General features: G+C 39.6%; 1 protein-coding gene across 2 annotated transcripts in view; it reads right to left on the bottom strand.

Annotated features, from left to right (window-relative positions):
- Positions 1-3,789: 3,789 nt before the first annotated feature.
- Positions 3,790-21,545, bottom strand: part of LOC119722863 (BMP-binding endothelial regulator protein-like) — a 32,830-nt gene continuing 15,074 nt past the window's right edge. The window contains exons 3-15 of one of the 2 annotated variants that reach the window (XM_038193251.1): positions 19,608-19,707; positions 19,196-19,278; positions 18,097-18,187; positions 16,062-16,147; positions 15,042-15,141; positions 14,003-14,109; positions 13,059-13,196; positions 11,755-11,862; positions 11,069-11,120; positions 9,551-9,877; positions 8,343-8,679; positions 7,999-8,129; positions 3,790-7,820 (exon numbers count right to left, since the gene is read on the bottom strand). In XM_038193251.1, coding sequence (XP_038049179.1) covers positions 7,645-7,820; positions 7,999-8,129; positions 8,343-8,679; positions 9,551-9,877; positions 11,069-11,120; positions 11,755-11,862; positions 13,059-13,196; positions 14,003-14,109; positions 15,042-15,141; positions 16,062-16,147; positions 18,097-18,187; positions 19,196-19,278; positions 19,608-19,707 — 1,836 coding nt within the window. In that variant the 3' untranslated portion in view covers positions 3,790-7,644. The remainder of the gene's footprint in view (positions 7,821-7,998; positions 8,130-8,342; positions 8,680-9,550; positions 9,878-11,068; positions 11,121-11,754; positions 11,863-13,058; positions 13,197-14,002; positions 14,110-15,041; positions 15,142-16,061; positions 16,148-18,096; positions 18,188-19,195; positions 19,279-19,607; positions 19,708-21,545) is intronic. The other variant, XM_038193252.1, reaches the window with a different exon arrangement.

Raw genomic sequence — 21,545 nt, 5'->3', positions numbered from 1 at the left:
ACTACTTTGTTTTTCTTAATCAAATTTTTCAACATGCATGATTTGCCATGCTTCGAAACGATTCCAGATAAATATGGACCTTTGGGTGAATAATTACTGTATCGTGGATGATAACTCCCTTTATAGTCTTCAGATGCATGAAATGTTCATTTCATTTCATTTCAGTTGCACTTTTTCAAATTGCATTTTCGAATATTTTATTCAACCAATAACATCTGTATTTCATTTCCTATTTCAATTACAGTCGACTCTCGTTAGTACAAACTCTGTTACTACAAAATTCTGGTTATAACAAACATAAAGCCTTGGTCCCAACTGTGCATTTAAATGCACAATGAATGGGACTGATGATTCTCTTAATACAAAATTCTGATATAACAAACAATTTGGCTAGGTCCGAACGAGTTTGTTATAACGAGAGTCGACTGTACTTAGTTGTTTGCATTTTCTTAGAAAGTGCCGTATTACTTGAAATTATCCCCTTGGGTTAATAAATTAGATAATCTTCCTATCAAATTGTAAACTAGCTCATCTTTTAAAATCATAACATATCCATAACAGAAATTAACCTGCAACCTTACGAAACATCAACAAATTACAGTAAACCACTGTTCGTTAATACAGGTACGAAATTCAATGAAAGCCATGATATAACTAGTTAAAATGTTGTTAGTTACGCCTGCGCAACATTACTTTTCAGTTAAGACGTGAAGCTGGAGATTTGTTAGAAATGCTTTTGGTAGCAGTGGGCTTACAAATTATTCGTGATTCTTAAAATCTTAGTCTTAATCTTAACCTTAGTTTTTTTTATAATAACAACAATTGATTTTAAATTCTAACACCATTCAACACGAAACTCTCTTCGTGTACAATTCGAGAAAAGGATGGTTACATTTGTGGAAAGGACTGATACGATAATATCCCGTCCCATAAAGCACACATAAAAGACCAAGCAGGAATTTCTGACTAGCAAGTTAAATCCAGCTGAGCACCTTTGCGATTTTACCGGTTCACCGGATCACAGGATCATTGATACCCGCACACATGCCCGTTTCCATTCTATAATCGCTCACATGATGATCAGTCACATGATGACCAGTCACATGATGTCAAAATGGCAGCCGTCAATTTTGAATCATGTGACTGACTTCCATCGTGAATCTGATTGGCTAACACAAACGCGTCCGGTGAAATCGGAGTGCTGCCCGCACAACTGTCCGGTGACTTTGGATCTGGCGAAATCTGATGCATCCGGTTGCCCGTTGTACGGTCAGAGCGGTCCAGTTTTCTTCAGCACACATCTCTACGTCCGATGGCCCGATGATCCGGTTAACCGGTAAAATCGTAAAGGTGTGCGCCAGGCTTTAGTGACTTTACCGTTTTCGTCAAGATGTCATCGACCTTTTCAAAACCAGCTTTGAGTATTGTCACACCAGTTGAATTTTGTACCTTGTTGGGGAAAAAAAGGCAGGAAGAGCTAAATGCAGGAAGGGAGAAGAGGCAAAAACTGCGGCCACTGACTTTACCCAGAATCGAAGGGACATTCACAGAAATTGGAATCTAGCCGTTGTAATTTCACTCGAGTGCGCCCCCGTACGTCCCCTTGGGCACAAGATTGATGCGACGGCGTTATTATATTGCTGTTCACTTGTCCGCCCCATCGGATCGTGTACAGGCTTTAAACAAATTAAAATGTGTCTCGAATGGCGAGGAAAACGTGGTTATTGCGAGTCTAGCCTTTCGAGGGATAGCACGATTAGATACGTACAATGGGAAAGGAGACAAAAGGATGAATGTTTACTACCAACATTCCCATAAAGACGTTGATTTAATTTAAATATGTGGAATAAAATCTTACTTAATGGATAGCGAATTATATAATTATTTGAGGCCTCTGTGGGAGAGAGATGAGATTTTTGTAATTAGTGTACCAACGTATTACCATTGTGCCGCTTTTATATCATCCGCACACGATGACTCATTTGTATAGTATTCCAGAATTTTGTTTCTGATTCACGTCATGAAACATGCGCAGCAGGTGGTCAAAACTGTGGCTCGTCAATTCATTGAGTACATCTCAACGGAAATGCTATGTGAAAATAATTCCAACAACAGTCCAGATGGGCGTCTTTTCTTATAAGATTAAGTGAAACGTTAGCCCGGAATTTGCAAATTCAATTGAAATCAATATCAACTTGTTATACTGAGGTGAAGTAAGAAGCGGATTTAGTATTCGGCTAGCTTTCAAAAGCATTGCAATGAACAACTTTTTTTTCAACACACAAAAACCCAGAAAGTTTGTTATCTTCTACTGACACGATGGACAAGATGTTAAGTCTAACTGTATTTTTCCAATCGGTCTCGTTTTGACTTGAGAAATGCCTTTTTTGAACCCTTTTTAATATAAAACTTGAGTAATTTTCCACTCTTTAATTATCTGATGCCCTTTCAATAAGTGAAAGAGACAAATGTCATTCGTTGCAATGAGTTTTTCATCCCAAAATATCATCAGCAGAGCAGAACCATTCTTCAATATAACAAACGTATCAAACTTCTTTGGTACGTTATAAAGGTAGTGATTTGCATATAGTACACGATTTCATCGAAAAGTTCGCGTGTTGATTCTTGACTTGTGGGACAACCGAAGTTGTATTTTTAGTAATGCAACAGGCAACATCTCATTCATCATGGCGTGATCAGCGCGTTTGGCGCAAATGACTTGCCGACAATTTTGCTATCAAAGCAAACACCACAACACCCCATGCCCGCTTAATTAGGCCATGCATTCAGGCCGCTGAAATTCCCAACATGTCAGAAGATTGTTTTGAGATGAGAAACGCGCTTGACAGATCCTTCAAGATTTTGACGGATGCCCTGCACTTAGGTTATCATGCGCCCGTGAAATGCGGCCTCAAATAAAAAAAAAAAAAAAAAAAACCTCTGGAAATATTTGGGTTGCGAGGATGTACAGATCGATGTATTGATTCGTAGGGAGTTTCCGCTAAGCCGGCCAGCTCGTCTCAACCGCGTTTTATCGGTACTGTATTAAGACAAAACACCCTTTTCCTTTCGGAGTGACGGATGGGGACGGGGATTTTGTTCCTTCGCGGTGTTCTGCTCTTTCAGGGGGACGGTTATGAGTGACAGGGCAGGGGTCAGGGAGGGTGGCAAAGGGGAAAATGACGGGTGCTAAAATTCATGGGAGTCAGGGAGAATTGCGTGCGTTGGTCTTTTTTGCACGTTTTCGCATTTAGATCGGAGGTATAAGATCAGAGCACACGATTTCATATTCACGACTCCCGCTTCTACATTTAAATTATATTTTGGTTGTTTCTTGTTTGTTTAAATTATCAGCTGCTCTTTTTCGGATTGAAATTTTCAAGATGCACTAAGGCCATTTAAGATAAGCTTTTTGGAGAGAAGTCGACATGCACTTGTTGTTAATATAATTTGATTTCATTGATACATGTCATGTGTGAAAATATATGTTTTTTAGTCGAATCAACTCGAGTAATTAACATTGGAGTCGAAAAGAATATAATCGAATCCGAATCCAATTGAGTCGAATCAAACCGTATCGTATCGAATGGTTTTTAGTGCCAATCCTTCTACAAAAATTCGTATGCCTATTCAACTATCAAATGGAGGAATAATTATACATATGTATGTTAAATTTAAAAACGTTTAGACCTTCAATGTACGAACACCGACAATTATGTTTCCTTTGCACAGTGAAATATGGAAGTTTATTCTCTTTAAATAAAAACATGTATGTACAATACTTTTTTTCTTAAACTTCAACGTAACACTCGCGCTACAGTGATGAACGAGATTCGGTTTCCATGTAAAAGAAAAGAAGCGTACTTTTAAACCGCTTTTCCAATTCACAATGTTCGTTGCCCAAGGAACGAAGGAAGAAAACCAGGACAGAATTTCAGTGAATCCCGCGAAAATGTGATTCCATATAGATGAAAATGTCCCTTTAAAGAAAATGTTAAGGACAAGTTGAAGAACCTGTATCTATTTTTACATCACTACACTTTGCAATCATTTTGGTCCCATTTATCAATGAAATTTTGCTTTGGCCATTTTAAAATGTTTCTAAAACATAGAACAGAGAGAAATTCTACTAAACAGAACAGAAATTCCAGATTGTCGTTACTTTCCATTCTAAAAAGAAACATCTACCAGGCTTTGGCTAAAAAAGTTATAGAATCAAACTTTGTTTAATGAAATTATATTAATCTATACTTCAGTAACTTGAAAACACAAGCTGGGTTAAGAGTAAAGATGTTGTGCTTTTTACGTTTCTGCTTTTTTGTTGAGGACGTCTGTTTTATAGACTTACAATGATGTAAAGAATGGTCACCAACGAAAAGGTTAGAATGAGAGTGCTGGCTACAGGTATAGCGCAGAAAGTGGCCATGTGATGTTCACATTTAATGCAACGTAATAAACATTAATTAAAACCTGTGAACATATCACACGTTCATGAAGATGACAGGTGATTGCCACAACTGACATTTGCCGCGCAAAGGTAATTGGCTCCTGGAGAATTGCAAAATGCAGTATAAGAAATCGAAGAGGCGAGAGTTCGACACTTGAAGCTTCAAAGAACTTAAACCTAATATGAAAATGATAAATAACGATAAAAATACAATGTAACAATGATATTGAAATGTCACTATGTAAGAGTTCCTTTACGTAGAGTATACATTACAACTTTCCAAGCATACTGCAGCGTATCGGTGGTATAACAGATATGCTATACATACCCATTACAAATATAAACAATTAAAATTGAATAACACAATCTGTATACCTGTACATGTACATTAAAAAGCTTTCTTCTTTCAGAATACTTCAACGCCTACAGCTATTAAATATTTCGGTAAAATCTACAGGGAATATCATATTCCAAAAACAAATATCTAGGAAATAAAAATATAAACACGTTATGATACACAAATATTGCACAAACTATCACCTAACAAAGGATTCTGTACCACTCTTCACATCAACATATTTCTTTGTAAAAAAAAGACTATACATTTGGCAATCTGTTTAACACAACAGAATACATGAAGTAACAAAATCAACTAATACTCGATCTGGTGTATGGCAAAATTCTACTCACTTGAAAGATTCTTCTTTGAACATTCGTTGAACTAATATTCAACAGGCATTAAAGCAAATCTCGGGCTAACATGGATGCTTAGGGCCCGAAACACCAAATTAACATGCTTTATGTTTACAAAGTTGGAGGCGTGTTGACCAATACACATAACCTGACTGACAGCATAAACAGTATCCGAAATTGCCTTCGTGTTTGGAAAAATACGAACCCTGGAAAGGGAAGGGGGGGGGTAATTTTCAGGGAAGGGGTAGAAATGCATTGTTGAGCTTTTTCCCGTTTGGAAAGGTCTCATTTGAAAATAGCACAGCTGTCTTCCCGTGTCAATTTATCACGATTTATTTTCGTAAATATTTTTTAAGAGATACTTCCACGAAACCATAACTGGCAGCACAATAATTCAGAAAGTAAAAACCAACAAACAAACAACCAACAAACAAACAAACAAACAAACAAACACACAAAACACAACAAAGGGATTGTACATGTACATGAACAATTGTTTGCGTTATTCGCACAAAATACTTTCAGAAAAATAATCCAACATCCGTAAAGATTTTCAATAAATTAAATCACCTCAAAAAGGAAAATCAATAATTCCAAAATTATATGCCAAAACTAACGTTCACATACTTACAACCATCTTAGCCTACCATTCGGCATCACTGAGCCCAAAATGAGGGGACATTTTTATGTAAAGTCTTCAGGACGTGTTAAGATATTCTACTTGTCTCCTAGGGCGAACCACCGCTAAATCTTACGGTACGTTTATTCTTTGCCTCAAATTAATCACCACTTAAAGCTAAATTACATTTTCAATCCTGACACAGGAAACATTGCATTAGATGCATATTGGGTGCTGCATTAAGTATAGCATCAAAATTAACTTTTTACAGGAGAGTTGGTGCCACTTTCATCGGGATATTGACCAAAAAAATGAAGCTCATTTTGGTTTTGTTAAGCAAAACTAATTTCAGCTACGAAACGGAACCAATATTCCTCGCGTGAGATTTAGCAGTTATTCCTCCTGGTTCAGTGTTGAGCAGCTAATTGAAATTCGGCCAAGATCTGAATAAAACAGATCTCAAACGTCAAAGATTCCCTACTGTATGGCACCTGAGGGTAGTTCCCATTTCTCATGCATATATACAAATGGCTCATTTAAAATCTGCAAGGGGCGAACTGAAGGGAGGTATGACAGGTAGCTAAAGCACGCTGACCTATTATTTATGCAGAACAAATGTTTGGGAAAAAAGAAATTTGGTCTTGGTCTACGAAAGGAACACCGAAAATGATAATCTATGAAGTATGAGGTCTGCTGGTTGTATAACAGAGTGTTACTATATGTTTCAGTTGCATGGAACTCGAAGATTCAAATATCACAAGAACATTACACGAGAACATTAGACATATACATGTATTCAACTCTGCTAATTGCATGGAAATCTAGATGAACACAGTGTATTCTCCAACCCATAATTTCAATAATGGCATCCAACCTGAGGCAGTGCGTTTTTATGCCTGTCAAGAAATCTCCAGAAAAAAAACTGTTGGAAAAGTCCAAGAAATTATTTCCTGGAAGTACAGTCGACTCCTGTGCAAATCAGGCGCAAAATGACGCACAACCCTGGCGCATTCGCCGAAACTTGGAAAAACAATAATACTGCATGTGGACATGTTAAACACAGACGAAATGTCGACAAAACACCCGTGAACATTTGCCAATAACAAGAGAAGTGCATGTCAGACAACTCCAACGTAATTAAAAAGCCCGAGTCATTACAGTCATCAGCACAAAAGTACCCTCAGGCATACAACAAGTTGACAGCAACTTGTCTTAAACTTAGCTCAATAATCACTTAAAAAAAAAAACCGAGCATGCTTTGCATGGGGACGCTACAAGACAATTAGAAACTACAATGTACTACATGTACAAATATTGTACTACAGAAAGGTCGTCCGTACCTGCGCCAGTCAGATATTTGTATGCATTACTCACAAAAAGCGAGTTGAGTTTGCCGAAGCTGCTTGGCAGAAGATGTGTACATATTTTTTTTTTTGAAAATCTTATAAACAAATTTCATCTTTAATCAGTAATTAGCAATCAACAACAGATTTCAATTTGTCTACATAAATAGTCATTACTAGGCTGCGCAGCTGCGTGAAATTGGTACTCAACGATTATTTAATTTGTATAATTAAACGTATTCATAACATTTTTCATGGCTAGACTTAGGAGTGTACATTATTAGATTTTGATTCGGTAAGTCTATAATCGTCAATTGGAAAGTGTATTATAAATAAGGGTAAAATAAATATTGTGTGAGGGCGCACTTCTAGGCGGGACACAGAGTAGTATACGTATGTATCTGTTAAACATTTTGTAGAAACAAAACAGAAGTTTAAAACAAGATTATGTTGCTATGCAACAGGGAGCAATTTTCGTCGTTCTCCCCTCCCATTCATATCTTAAAATTTGAAAAACTCTTTCAACTGATTCCCTGATGACGTCACGGGCACTCCGCCGTTGGTATGCACCTATCCCTGTGCATTACAAGCCCGTCCGGACACTGGCAACCAGCGACGCACGGCCGCTCGCAGATGAAAGGTTCGTCCTTGTTTGCGCATGTGCGAGGGCAGGGCGTTCCGCATTCGGCGAAAACAGCGCCCTCTGGGCACGTTTGTACTACGGAAGGAATGAAAAATTGGGATTTTTTTACAGCAAGCATTCAAGTTACACCATGTTAAAAGAGTGCTTCGTTTAAAAATAATGCTTTACGTACTTTCAATAATAAAAACCAATTTATTGTTTGAATTCAACTCAATGGTATTTTTATGAACAACGGAGAGTAAAGGTCACTAACCTGTGCAAGTGGACGTGCTGTCCAGTTCAACCTCGACCCCTTCTTGTTGGCATGCTCTGACAAACGCCCTCAACGCTTCGCAGTAGCAAGGTTTATGTTTAGGGCACTCACACATGTCTGTTATACACGACCTGCATCAAGAGACAAAATATCAAAAGGGAATTTGTAACAGAGAAATCGAAAAGGGCCATAATTCTGTAATCCCAAGCTAAAAATAACCACTACATGTACATGTACGGCCTATATTAAACAAATCCATTTTAAAACTAAGCCACAACGGGCACACCGTATCTGTGTGCGCCCTCTAACGGCTAAAATTACCATAATTTAAACGAAAAACCCACCTGTAATACACCCACATATCGACCACCTCAGTGCACCCCTGAAACTTCTCGGTCCTCAGCACTTTGCACTCTCGGTGCGCCCTCAGTCGTTTCTTCGGGTTATCACCGCATGGCACGCTCTGCGTCGTTGAGGGCGCCCTAGCACACCTGTCCCTGTTCCCAGAGACCCAGGACTCGGCAAACAGCCCCGGGTCCGTGGTCACAGCGCCGTGCCGGAGCTGGAAGTCGTCAAGCCGGTTGCCGTTGTAATTTCCGCACAGTCCGCAGACTTTGTTTTTGAAAGCCGGCGGCATGGAAACTTCCACTAGGCTGTCGCCGTCCCATGTGACCTCAAGACCTAATAAAAACACACAAATGTTGATTATTTACATAATTTACGCAGTAATAAGAATGCAGAAGGAGCAACAACAATGATCCGGACATTCTAAACAATAGCTACCACAATGCTGACGACTGAACGAGGCGTCTTGTCAGTCGTCAGAAGACACGTTCCGGATATCATAAATGAGAACGGAGACAGTTTAGTCTGTACGTTGGACTTTGCAGTTATATTTTTAAAATACGGCGCTAATTTTAAAAATGGCCGGCACAATGCTGTGACCATGGCCCAATTTCAATGCTCTGCTAACCACAGAATCCCGTGCTTACGATCACCATTTTGTGCTAACCGCGCTAGCAGAAATATTCTGTGCTATCCCTCAGTAAGCACAGAATCCATAGTTACGGATGTACGCATGCACAGAAGCCAAAATTCCTCGCGAATCCGTGAAATACGCTTATCGTAAGCACGGAATTTTCTAAAACAGTTAGCAGGGACTTTTCGCTTAGAGTAAGTAGAGCCATAAAATTGGGCCGGTAACTGACGTGCCCCAAGTGATCATGTGGCCAGACATGCGGACGCATGAGGGCGACAGACACCGTTGTGTTCTTCACAATCAGCTTTAGAAAACAATTTCGACCTAATAACTCCGTCATAATGTTTATGATTCATACTTTCCAATTGTAGCAATGAAAAAGACTCCCAGGAAACGACATACACATTTGTGATAGCAAGAGAAGAACAATGACACTTTTTAAATAGATATATATTTTTTTCACATTTTAATATGTGAATATATTTGTGCCTTAAATATTTACATTTCATATAACAGCTGAAGGATGATGTCCGGGAACTGACAGAAAAAAAAGTTGGTTATGTCACAACTTACCGATCTTCGTGGACACTCTAATCAAAAACCCATCGCTTCGTATTCTCAGCGCTTCGGGAACCTCATAAGGCAGCGCCACTTCTTGCTTGTCTACTCGCACCGCGTAATCTTGCATCAGCGTGACCCGGTGACCCAGTATGCTAATGAAGACCGTCCTCGTCCAGGCAAAACTGCTGGTCTGTCGGCCCTCGTTGCGCACGCGCACAGTAAATGTCCGGTCTGCGCAATCTGACGCCAGGATGTATTTACAGGTTCCTTGGAAGTTAAAAAGTCGGCCGTCGAAGGTTCGGTAGTGCGGGTCTCCAAAGACGGAACATAAAGCATTTTCTGGAGTAACGAAAGGAACAAAATATTAAGGTAGGGCCTACATGTATATTGTTCTGAATTTACTTTGTCATGTTTGATCTTCTTGTTTGTTCTTTATCAGTGAACACAGTCGGTTTTTTGTAAAATGAAGGATTCTTTAGTGCATATGAAATTTGTCAGCAAGAAGAAAGCACTCTTGCCTAAAGCGCCCTATATCGTCCACTATGTCGAGCGCCCTCTATCAACCACTCTATCGAACGCCCTCTATCATTCACACTATCGAGCGCCTTCTAGCCTCCACTTTGATTTGAACTAATTCTCACTACCAGAACAATTTGGGACCATCTATCATTCCAAACCTTACAAAGCTGTTAAGCATATTCTTTTACTGAGCATAATAACTCTTGCTAAGCAAGAACAGAGTATGTATACCAGCCAAAGTGTACTGGGCTTTGCATTGCTCGCAACTGGTTCTCATCATTTTTAATGCTGAGCGTGAAGATTTCTAAGCAGGAGTGTGTGCTTAGCATGCTTCGTGAAATTGGGCTCCGGTCCAATTCCCGCCGGACCACCGATTAGAATTTTGAGTAGCCTGTGATCGAGTGGTGTTCTCCCCTGGTGATCCTTCCCAGGTGTCTGTCTTGACACCTACTTAAACCGAACATCCTTCCTCGGCCACAACATCGAGACCCCAAAAGACTCTTGCCGGGGAACATCTTTTACCTTTCAGAGAACTCGGGATACCGATCGGCATAATAAAAACGAAAAGGGATGGACTCTCTAACAGGTTTCTGGGATGGGAGCATCCTGAATCACTAACGCCCCTTCGCAGAGGGTGTAATTTATGAGTCCCCCGGCCCTCCCGCGGAAATTCGGCTGGTTCAGGAGGTAGAGCGACACACTTGGTTGTGATTATTCTCAGTTCGGTACAAGTGATTTTTTTTTTATAGAGAACGGGAGCTGCTTGCAACGTGCACGGACGAATATCCCTACAAACAAGTCTTAGCGACATCTTGCCACAAAGATCTTGTCATCAAGATAATCAATACAATAATTAAAAAAGTAGGCCTCCATGACATTCCAAAATGAACTATTCGGAACATTTGGCCATTTTGTTCCAAACAATTATCCCAATTTCTTTTCCCAAAATATGAATACACAATTTCCACAAGATCTTCATGATTGTCAATGGCCATGCAAATTTTCACTTACTTTCTATACATTTCGAACAACACTCGCCCTCCGGTACTCGTAAAGCATGATTCTGAAAGATATAAGTAAACTACAATTCAATTTGATTTTTATAAATGAAACACAAAACCGACTTGTTATTTCTATGCTTTTAACACAAAACTACATTTCATATTGCGAAGAACAATGTATCTAAAAAAAATTAATATCACTGCAGTATGGAACGCATCACTGACTTGCTATATTCTTCAGAGTTCTGACTGACAAAAAAAAAAATTCTTTCTGTCATGCACACAAAAAGTAAGAGAAAATCCAGAGGTAATAATTTCAATAATACAAGAGTCGTTTCGGGTCCATGATTGCAATATATGATCTTATTTAAGAATATATCACATATCAGAATCAATTAATTTTTTTGCACCGCTTAACACCTTGACATTTAAGCAAACCGATTAGCGTAAGGAGACTACTATACCCCAGTCGAGGCTCGGTAACCCGTAGCCCAGTTCCCGGGGCCCAACACGCGACCGGGTGCACGAAAAACGCCCACAGAAATCAAAATTGCTTTATACCTAAAAATGGAAACGCTGCCCACTATAGCGAGTAGAGAAGAGCCCAGTACCCCATAGGTTACGGGTTGGGATGGGTTTGAGGAGACAATAGTAGGGGTTGATTTTTGGAGGTTTTTAAGGATCAATTTATCTCACCTTTTGGCAGACATCTGGCGTGGCTGGGCACGTTTCTGTTGAGCACACCGCCTCGCCACCCACACACTGACACGTTTCGCAAGCGTGTGGCGCCCACATCTCCCCTTCCTGAAAATTAAAGATGGGTATTCGTGTGATACAAAAAAACAAAACAATGCAATTATAAACTGGGCTTCTCCACTCAAATACTAATAAAAAAAATCGTGATGGTATTAAGGAGAATTCTGGGTTTTGTTTAGCTGGCACATCCTGGGTATATTCTAAAAGGCCGTGTGCTTGGTTAGCCTTGGGGTACAAGTGAACCTTTCGAACAAGCTAGCGGTTACGGGTAACCTTTTACAAATGGAACTTGCTCTACTGCCCACAAATCAACTCGAATCTCTTTGCGATAACCGTGTGCTAATACGCACTTGGGAAAAGGTCGCTTTCCGTTCGTGTATTGGGGCGGGCCCGGTCAGCCTATTGTGTGGTCGCGCCGCGGACTTCCGCTTTGTTGTTATCATATTTGGACGTAATCAATAAACCACGAATTGAAAAGAAAAGAAAGAAATTTGTCACCCTTTGAAATGTCGTTTTATGTTTCGCCCCTTGCCCTTTCTTTAGCTCCCAAACGAAACTAACAAGATTCGATCAGATCGCTTAATGAACACAACTAGACACAACAGGAAAATCTGTATCAAAGTTGTTAAAACTTATATCCGTAAAAAAATATGTTTGTGTAAGAGGACACATCAGTTTATTTAAGGGGGCGAAGGTCACTCCAAACCACAGTTCTGCCAGGTGGTGATCTTGAAGAGACATTACACAAACACATTTTTTTTTTAGAGATCGCAATTGTCTTAAATATTCCTTTAGAATGATTCATTAACACAAACATCATAAAATGGAAACAAACTTCATACAAACTTCATAGGGCCCATAATACAGGGTCCATGTCATCACATAGAGTCTTTTATCCCATTTTTTATTTTCTTATATGTACAGGTTGCATTCTTTAAGCGGGTGTTTTCCAAATTTCGGCTTCGTCTTAGCTTCGACTTCCATCTTGGGCTCTTTATTTTGAAGCCATAACGTCTGAATCAAATGAAAATGATGCAAACTTTGGCCTCACGGTAAGAGATGTGATGTTCCTAACCAAGAGATAGACCTATCTTTTGTGGATTGTCCTATACATCAGAACATGAACCGTTATTGAGCCGGAGTTGCCAATGTCATAAACCTAGAAAATAGCTTGAAGCCGAAACTGAAACTGAAGCCTAAGATTGGGTAACGTCCTTTCAAGTCTGTTGTTTTATTTATTTTACCTGATATACTTTGCCAGCATATCCACAAGCTCTTGGTTTGCATTTGGGACAACACTCTCCTTCGACGTGAATAACATCACCCGACGGACAGTCCAGCTCTGCTTCGCAGATTGTCCTCTGGCAAACTACCGTCGAGTCCTGTACGACAAACGAGACTGAGAACTTAACTGGCCACAAAAAATGGACTAGTACAAATCTGAAAAGTATTGTTGAATCCTACATGACAAGCAAGACTGAGAATTTAGATGGCCAAAAATGAACTTCTGTGAAACTTATCATCGAATCGTATACATGACTGAGAATAACTAAATCGAAATGGCGGAACTACAGTTGCGAACACCCGCATCAAGTTCTGTTTGACAAACAAGACTAAAAATATTGCAGGACGAAAAGCGGAACTCTGATATAAAAACTTCGAGTCCTGTGCGATAAACAACACTTAAATCTGGCAGGCAAAAAATACAACTTCAAATGGAAATCACTTCAGTGTCCTGTACGACAAACAAGACTTCGGACTTTGTTGGCCAAAGTGGAACTAATTTTGTTCAGTTCTGACGATAAACAAGACTTAAAATTGGCAGGCTAAAAAGTGAAAATCTGTGCAAACCACTTTTTAATCTTGTGCGACGAATAAGAATTAACTGGCCCAAAAGTGAAACAACAATTATGCATGCACAACTATTATGTTTTCAACCTTTTGTCATAAAAAAACTCAAGGTGAAATCACAATCTTCGTGTATACACACAACAGATAATTATAGTGTGACTCAAGGCGTCTGATTTATGTGGGCTTTGTAGTCTTCTTTCAAGCCGGATATTTTTTACTTAACCTCATGACCCTAAAAGTGAAAGTGGAGAGAAAAAAATGCTTCCTTCCGTCTGTGTCAACTCTAGTAACTCTTGAATCACAACAACACAGGATTTACAACCATCAAAACACTTACCAGACAAACGCACTTCGTGCACTTCTCTGCCAAGACGTTTTGCCCGTCATCAAAAACACTTGAGCCGAACAAACATCGGTGGCCCAAATCGAAGACTTTTCTTGGTGCTGGATAGGAAGACCATTTCATCATGCAAAGATTAACCGCCATTATGCATGTGTCGGTAATCAATTTCAAAACAACCACAACACGAAAATATGGGAAACCAGGACAGCATGACAGCATAGTGCAAAACACTTATATCGAGAGACGGTTAACTGCCTAAGCTTTTATAATTCAATCTTTCATTATTTCCTGTGTTAAAAGTGTATTGACCTTAAACCACATCCAAATGCTCCATGGCACTGTGCGTGTACTGCATTTACAACACAACAGCAAAGGGTGCTGAAAGCTATTTAATGTCCGCAATTATGTTTTCCCCAAAATTTTCTTTGATTTAAAAAGACAGCTATTGGCCAATATGTTATTACGCGATGATAGGCTTATATTTTTTTCTTCTACATAAGTTTCTATTGATAGCAAACATGACTGATTCAGAAGATTAATGATTTGATGACATGCCATTTGATTTAGGTCATAATTTTGAGCCATACTTTGCGAGTGAAAAAAAAAGTACGTTTTGCGGCATGTCGATTTCTCATCGTAATATTATATTACATTGAGATACATGTAACTTCGTGGCTGCTACACACTGCATACAGTTAGGCCTACCAAAGACTCCATAGATACACTATCAAGATGGAGTTGAAAATAATGGAAGAGAGACACAGGAAAAGCAAAACAAAAACCTCATGGATACACCATGTGAAGTGGCTGTCTTTAATAAAAGAGATGCGATTATCGGAAGACTCTCAGATTATCAATAACGAAAGCCATTTGACATGACGTATACTCTACGTCACCAAAGCTGTGCTCTCCATAAACCGAAATTCTTAGCTCACATTTTCATAAGAACACGGTGACAGATAATCATGACTTCTTCAAGAGTTGGCACAGTTAAAGGAAACGGCTGTTTAAAAACCAGAGTGCTTTGACCTACCCGCGCATTCTGGGCAACATTTCCCCGGCAGCGTCTTCTGTTGATTTTTCGGGCACGAGAGTACCGGACACATGAGCCGTCGACACGTTAGACCAGATTTCTAGTTTAGAAAGAAGGAAATAAATAATTGGGTTTTCTTTCATTAACATAAAGAATAAAAAAAAGACAAGAAAAACTTCCTTTTCCCAAGGTCAGTTAAATGTTAGCAGACAGGTGAGAGCAGATTTCTAGTTTGGATGGGAGGAAGTGAATAATTCTTGTTACATTAACAGAGGTGGCAGGAAAAAAATGCGGACAAGAAACACTTCCCTTGCTCAATGTCAACAGAGGAAGGCGATGGGGAATCTTCTGCCAAGTTTGCCGCGAAGTGAGGAACGGTAGGGATGAGGATTAGCGTGGCTCCGGGGTAAAACTGGGGAAATCGGTACCATCTGAACGGTGCCGTCAAGTCCAAGGACGTGATTCACAAACACCCTCTTTTAAGATGAGGCAGATCTAGGTGCCAGTCCAAATCCCTTGATACCCGCACTTAAAAGATGAGCCGCTGATTGCAGGTTGGATTGGGACAAAGGCGGTCGTGTCTCCAGACGTGCAAAAACAAGTGCGTTGAAGGTGGAATTACTGTGGACTCTCAAAAGTTTCAATCACTTTGTAAACAACCTTGTTCAATCAGTTCCGCTTAATTGCCTGAAATGAGTTTTCCCCTATTTCAAACAGCATGGAAAGCGTTGTTATTTTTACATGCTGTGACGTCATGACATACTTAGATATTAATCCGCACGTGTGAATGGTTCTCCAAAACAGTCCCTATCTGTTGTACTTTATAAGAGTCGGGTTTAACCAGATTCTAGTCAAATCTTCAATCAGTTTTAAAAATTGAAATCACAAAAAATATTGAAACCTAACTGAAAAAACAATTGAAGAAGCCTTCACGGGTTTTGTATGCGATATCAATTTGCACTCGATTACTCGGGAGGAAACTGCAAATTTTGTATCGTTATGTGGAGCCTTAAAGCGTACCTTACACGTGCATTCAACGCAAGCGTCAGCAGCAGACCTAACGGTCGCTCCCTCGGCGTAACGCCTCCCTTCAAAGGAACACTCTGCTGGGGCAAAAGAGAAGTACGGTTGAGTAATAAAGTAAGAGCACTGACAGATATCAGCCATCGAGGGCTTATTCGGTGGTTTGGCGCGATGTGGGGAACATGTGGTGGCAGGGGTCCACTCCCTGAGGGCTGAGCTTTTTATAGAGGAATGAAATAATTGGGTCTTTGGTTTTAACCACTAAGGAATATGTTATGTCAGTAGAGCTGGTTAGTCATTTCAAAGTGTAGAAAATATATCCATGCATAATTACAATTCCGTACGTACACCCTGGATTTTTTTGGTAGCTTTTATTAAATCTTCCTCGACTGCATGTTCGTTTATAATGTGCGAAAATGAAATTGCTTTCACTGATAAATGACTAGTAAATATACACGCTCCCTTGAAGAAAATGTAGGCCTATACACGAAGTCGCTGCATGCTTTAATTTTAAACACATAACAGGCTATGGATGTACATGTATATACAAAGTGAACTGAGCCCAGTTTTCGATACTTATATCTACCTTTTCGTTTATTAATGTTATAAAAATGAATTTGCTTTAAATGAACTATCACTAAAAGTAAATATTGCCCAGAAATATAAGACTGCCGCACATCTCCCAAGTTGAATGACCTGTAGTGTATTATTAATTCCAAGGGGTTTAATTTTGACCACAGATCAATCATTCTGAAACGATTGTAATAGGATAAACACGTCCAGCGCTCATCCTTTTATTTAAAGTTCATAGATAAACTTCTGTCATATCAGATCACAAAAGCAAAACAAGATTGACAAAAGGACATCCGCTTCCACCGCTGTGACCAAAAAAACTCAATCACAATCGAAAACTGAGAAGCATTCAACGCCTCTGAATACGTTTGGCACGTTCTTCATTAACCACTCTGCCAAGTATCAACATGCAGCAACACTACAATTCAATGAGTTTAGAGTTCAACTGCGTTCAACGATGAACGCTACGCTCTTTCGTCGTCACGTCACCATTCTAATGACGTCATCAACAAAGTGTTTCTATATATAAGGCACAGTCTAGATACGTTTTTAATATTAGACATCCATTTTTTAAAAAAATATGTAGGTAACAGAGATTTGAAGCCTCGTTAACTGGACCATTACAGCTAAATTGCGGTTGTAATGAACGACTCTTGTACAAGACTACGTCATCATTTGACGACAGTGAGCTGTTTTTGGAACGCAAAGTGTTTGATTATTATTATTTCAAGTATAACCATCCCCACTTTACAGCCTGTTAAAAAGTTCTTGTCAGCAAAGTGTGTCTGGTTATAGACCAGATGAAAGAGTTAAAGAGTTCAAAAGCATCAATTAATTTCACTACGTCACGCGTAATGACGTCACCGCGACAAGTTGGCGCTAACCTGCCAATTTGGAACGTTCATGTGACATCGACCACCTCCCCTTTTCTTCTTATACAGTGGACTTGTAAACAAAAATACATAACAGAATAGTAAAATAAAAAAAGCGCCCTCTGGTGTTACATCATTGGCAACCATTCTTCCAAAACAGGGCTTGCTTCACAAGTGTGACTACATTATATAAAGAAACCCCTGCAAACTGAGAAAGAAATCTGCCGAATGCCAGCAAAAAAAGAGGAAAATCTATTTCATGGATTGTGCCACGATTTCATGGCTATACAAACCTGTATGGCATATTGGGAGATATGGAGGGGTGGGGCGGATCCAGAAATTTTTTTTTGGGGGGGGGTGGGCGCTGACGTGTTAAGAGCAAAGCTTAAGAAGCCATTCAGCTTTTTAAGTTTTGATGCTAGAACCACAATATCCGAAGACAATGAGCTATACAAGAGACGATTAACCGAGCTAATTTGGGAAGGGGCGGGGCCTCCACCCCTAAGCCCCCTCCTGGATCTACTAGGGAGGAAATGATAGGTGGGAAGATTGTTATAAACTACCAATGACACATCTACCGATCCTACCTGGACATACAGGGCAACACTCGCCCGGTACAATGGCTGGGTTTGAGCATGCCTCCACACACTGCGTCCGCGAGGCAGTCAATACACCTTCCTGTGAACAAGAAAGCCATAACAATACAATTGGATTACAACAGAGTTACATTCAAGTCATCGCAAGTCATCACAAGCCATCACAAGCCATCGCTGGTCATCACAAGTCATCATAAGTGATCACATGTCATCACAAGTCATCAAAAGTCATCAAATGAGATCACACAATCATCCCAAGTCATCGCAAGCCATCGCAAGTTATCAGAAGTCATCGTAAATTTATCAGAAGTCATCACAAGTTATCACAAGTCATCGTAAGTTTATTACTAGTCATCATAAGAAATCACACAATCATCACAAGTCATCACTGGCCATCACAAGTTATCACAAGTCATTGTAAGTTTATCACAAGACATCACAAGTCATCACAAGACATCACCCAATCATCACAAGTCATCACAGACCATCACAAGTTATCACAAGTCATCGTAAGTTTCTTACAAGTCATCAAAGTCATCAAAAGTCACCATTAGACATAACACAATCATCACAAGTCATCGCAAGTCATCACAAGTCAATCACAAGTCACCACAAGCCATCACATGTAACCACAAGTCATCACAAGTCATCATAAGGCATCACATAATCAAAAGTAATCAAACAAGTCATCACTATCATCACAAGTCATCGCAAACCGTCTATTATGAAATCCAATAACAAGCTATTCACATGAACTAGACACAAGTTTTTCTGTCATTCATCCCTTCTATGTTGGACCTTACTTGGAAACCGACTTGTGACTGACTAATGATTCAGAATTGAGAATTACTCCATTTACGTAAATCTCCTTGATTCCAAATAAGGAACTAAATTTCTTTAAAACAAATCAGTGGGCGAATATATATTTGAGTTAAACTCTTCCTTTTAAATTATTTCCTTATTAAAAAAACAGACACTGAAATTGAACATTTGAAATAGCAACAAAGATTAGCACACAGCTTAGAGGTATTAGTTGGAGCTTAAAGGGATTAACACGGAGATTTGACATAATCCGAGATAATCGACTTACTCGACATTCAAACTGTTGACAGGGGTCGTTATGCGCGCTCCACCGCTGGCCACTCGTGTAATCGTCCCCGTTATATCTACAAACTTTTCAGAGGAAAGGATAAAAATAACAGTGACTCACAAAGCACTAAATCTAATCATATGGCTGACTGCTCGGTGTAATTTTGCTCAAAATTTTAAGCGAAGAATAGGTCCTGTTTCACAAAATGTTGATTAAACATTAACTTTAAGCAACAAAATATAAATAAAGTGATGAACAGAAATAATTAAATTAAGCACATTCGATGATAACATGCTCTTTATCGGACCAATTTAATGAGCATGTTAAGCTTGGAGGTATATTGTCTCTTGTTGTTACAGTTTTAATGTCCTTAAAACTTGATCACTTTCTCAAATTCTGTTGTAAAACTCACCTTTACATTTTTCACAACAACTTTTCCCGAGTGAAGTAAATATGAGGGCGCACTGATCCAGCTTTGGGCATGTTTCCCGCTCGCATATAATAACACCATTCTGAAGGGAAACAAATAATTTTATCCCCAGTTTAATACTTAACCTTGAAGACCCAAATGAACCATTTTATCGAAAAACTAAGTCACAAGGGGTTTTGCAAACATATACAAAGATGGCGCGCCCTGGTTTAAAAATACTACTACTAATATTAATAATAATAACAGTCAGCACGCAATGTAATCCAACATGGATGGTGTTCCAACGTTCACAATTGACGTCATGATTACGTCATCACAGTTCCTGTCCGCACCGAGCATTTTGTGACTCAAACCCAAATCCCTTCCGCTGTCAGAAAAGCGACAGCCATATGTTTATCTTCAACTCGGAGATCTTGAAGAAAACAGACACGAATGGTATCATCACAATAAAACGCTGACTTGATAAAGGCTGATCGGATTAAACTCCGGCCCCCTCTCTCCTTGTAATTAGTGCTCCCAAAAGGGAGCTTACTGGAGGGAAGATACACATGGATTTGTAGAGTTTGTGGTCCAGACATGACACTGCAGGGCTTTGAGGCCTGAAACAGTACAAGAGTGGAGGAGAGTTGTATGATGTATTACAAAAAAGGGAAAACACTTCGCGTGTGGTCGTTGACTGTTGGGCAACGTGACGCCTTCTGCTTGCTCTTGCGTTGCTAATCCATCGTTGAGTTGACTCTCCTCTCGATGTACAAACCTGACTCACATGTCATCCGTCATGTTTCAACATCAGAACTGAAACACCGTTGCTCTTTTTATGCCAAGAATGTTTCGCTTATAGTCATATACACAATACATCAGCAGTTCTAGCATTAGGCCTACATCATCATACATTAAAAACATTAGTTCTGGTGATGTGATTTTACCTTATTACACATAAAGGGCGGCAACTACAGTGCCTAAAGTGGTGAGGAAAATGGTAACTCAAATGTTTCTTACAACATACACAAAAGAACTTATGAATGGGTGAATTTTGATATAAGGGTCTACTGTTTCTGTTCTGCTCCGTGAGCTTTTGTACTTTTGTACCTTTTGTAGGCCTATACATGTATTATTCTGAACCAAATAATCAAGTTAGTATAAACAAATGTTGTCATGAATGATTGGGTGAAAAAAAAGAGTTTGAATACATGCCCCTCCCCCAACCAGAAATCCATCGGAAATAATGACCTCACGCCCTTATCTGTGAAACACAACCACATTTTGAAACCAAGCTCATTAAAAGATTGACTGCGAGTCAAGTGAAATGTATTCGGCGACAGTCTCAAAATAGAACAGTTCGCCCAGGGGAACAAACTGGCAACAAGAATTGCCCGTTCTCTGCAGCAAGTCGAGAGAAGTACCTTAGGGGCCAGCTCTCTCACAATCCATTAACAAATTGGAATGGGACTGTCATAGAAAAAGGGGGAAGGAAATGCACTTTTATTCGCTGTGTTTGGAATGGAAACAGGTCGTGGAACATCAAGTCGTGTAAGTGTATAAAATAGAGACAGGTTATTGGCCCTTTGAGAAATATATGCAGTAGCCGTGTGCTGATCCGTGACTGGGTCAAAACGTTTCTGTCATTTGGTTTTACGGTTTGTGATTTTACTATTCTTTGCTATTTATTACTGTTTGTTATCTTTCATCTGGCAATGGAAACAAGGGCTCCAAAAAGTACGCGTGCATTTGTAGCTCGAAATCATAAGACCATCTGAGTAGAAGAATTGTTGTATAATTTGAGGTAAAATCCCAACAGGATATTCTGAGAAAACTCACGGAATCAGGCAAGGACTGGGATTGAGAAGCAGAATTGATCCACATGTGGGCCTGGATGGGAATCGAACCCGGGACACAGGGAGGAAACGCCCACTAGGCCAA

The sequence above is a fragment of the Patiria miniata genome, unplaced genomic scaffold (assembly GCF_015706575.1).
Source record: "Patiria miniata isolate m_02_andy unplaced genomic scaffold, ASM1570657v1 HiC_scaffold_16, whole genome shotgun sequence".
NCBI classification, from domain to species: Eukaryota; Metazoa; Echinodermata; class Asteroidea; order Valvatida; family Asterinidae; genus Patiria; species Patiria miniata.
Note: the sequence above shows the minus strand (reverse complement) of the source record. Positions and strands in the feature narration are given on the sequence as shown.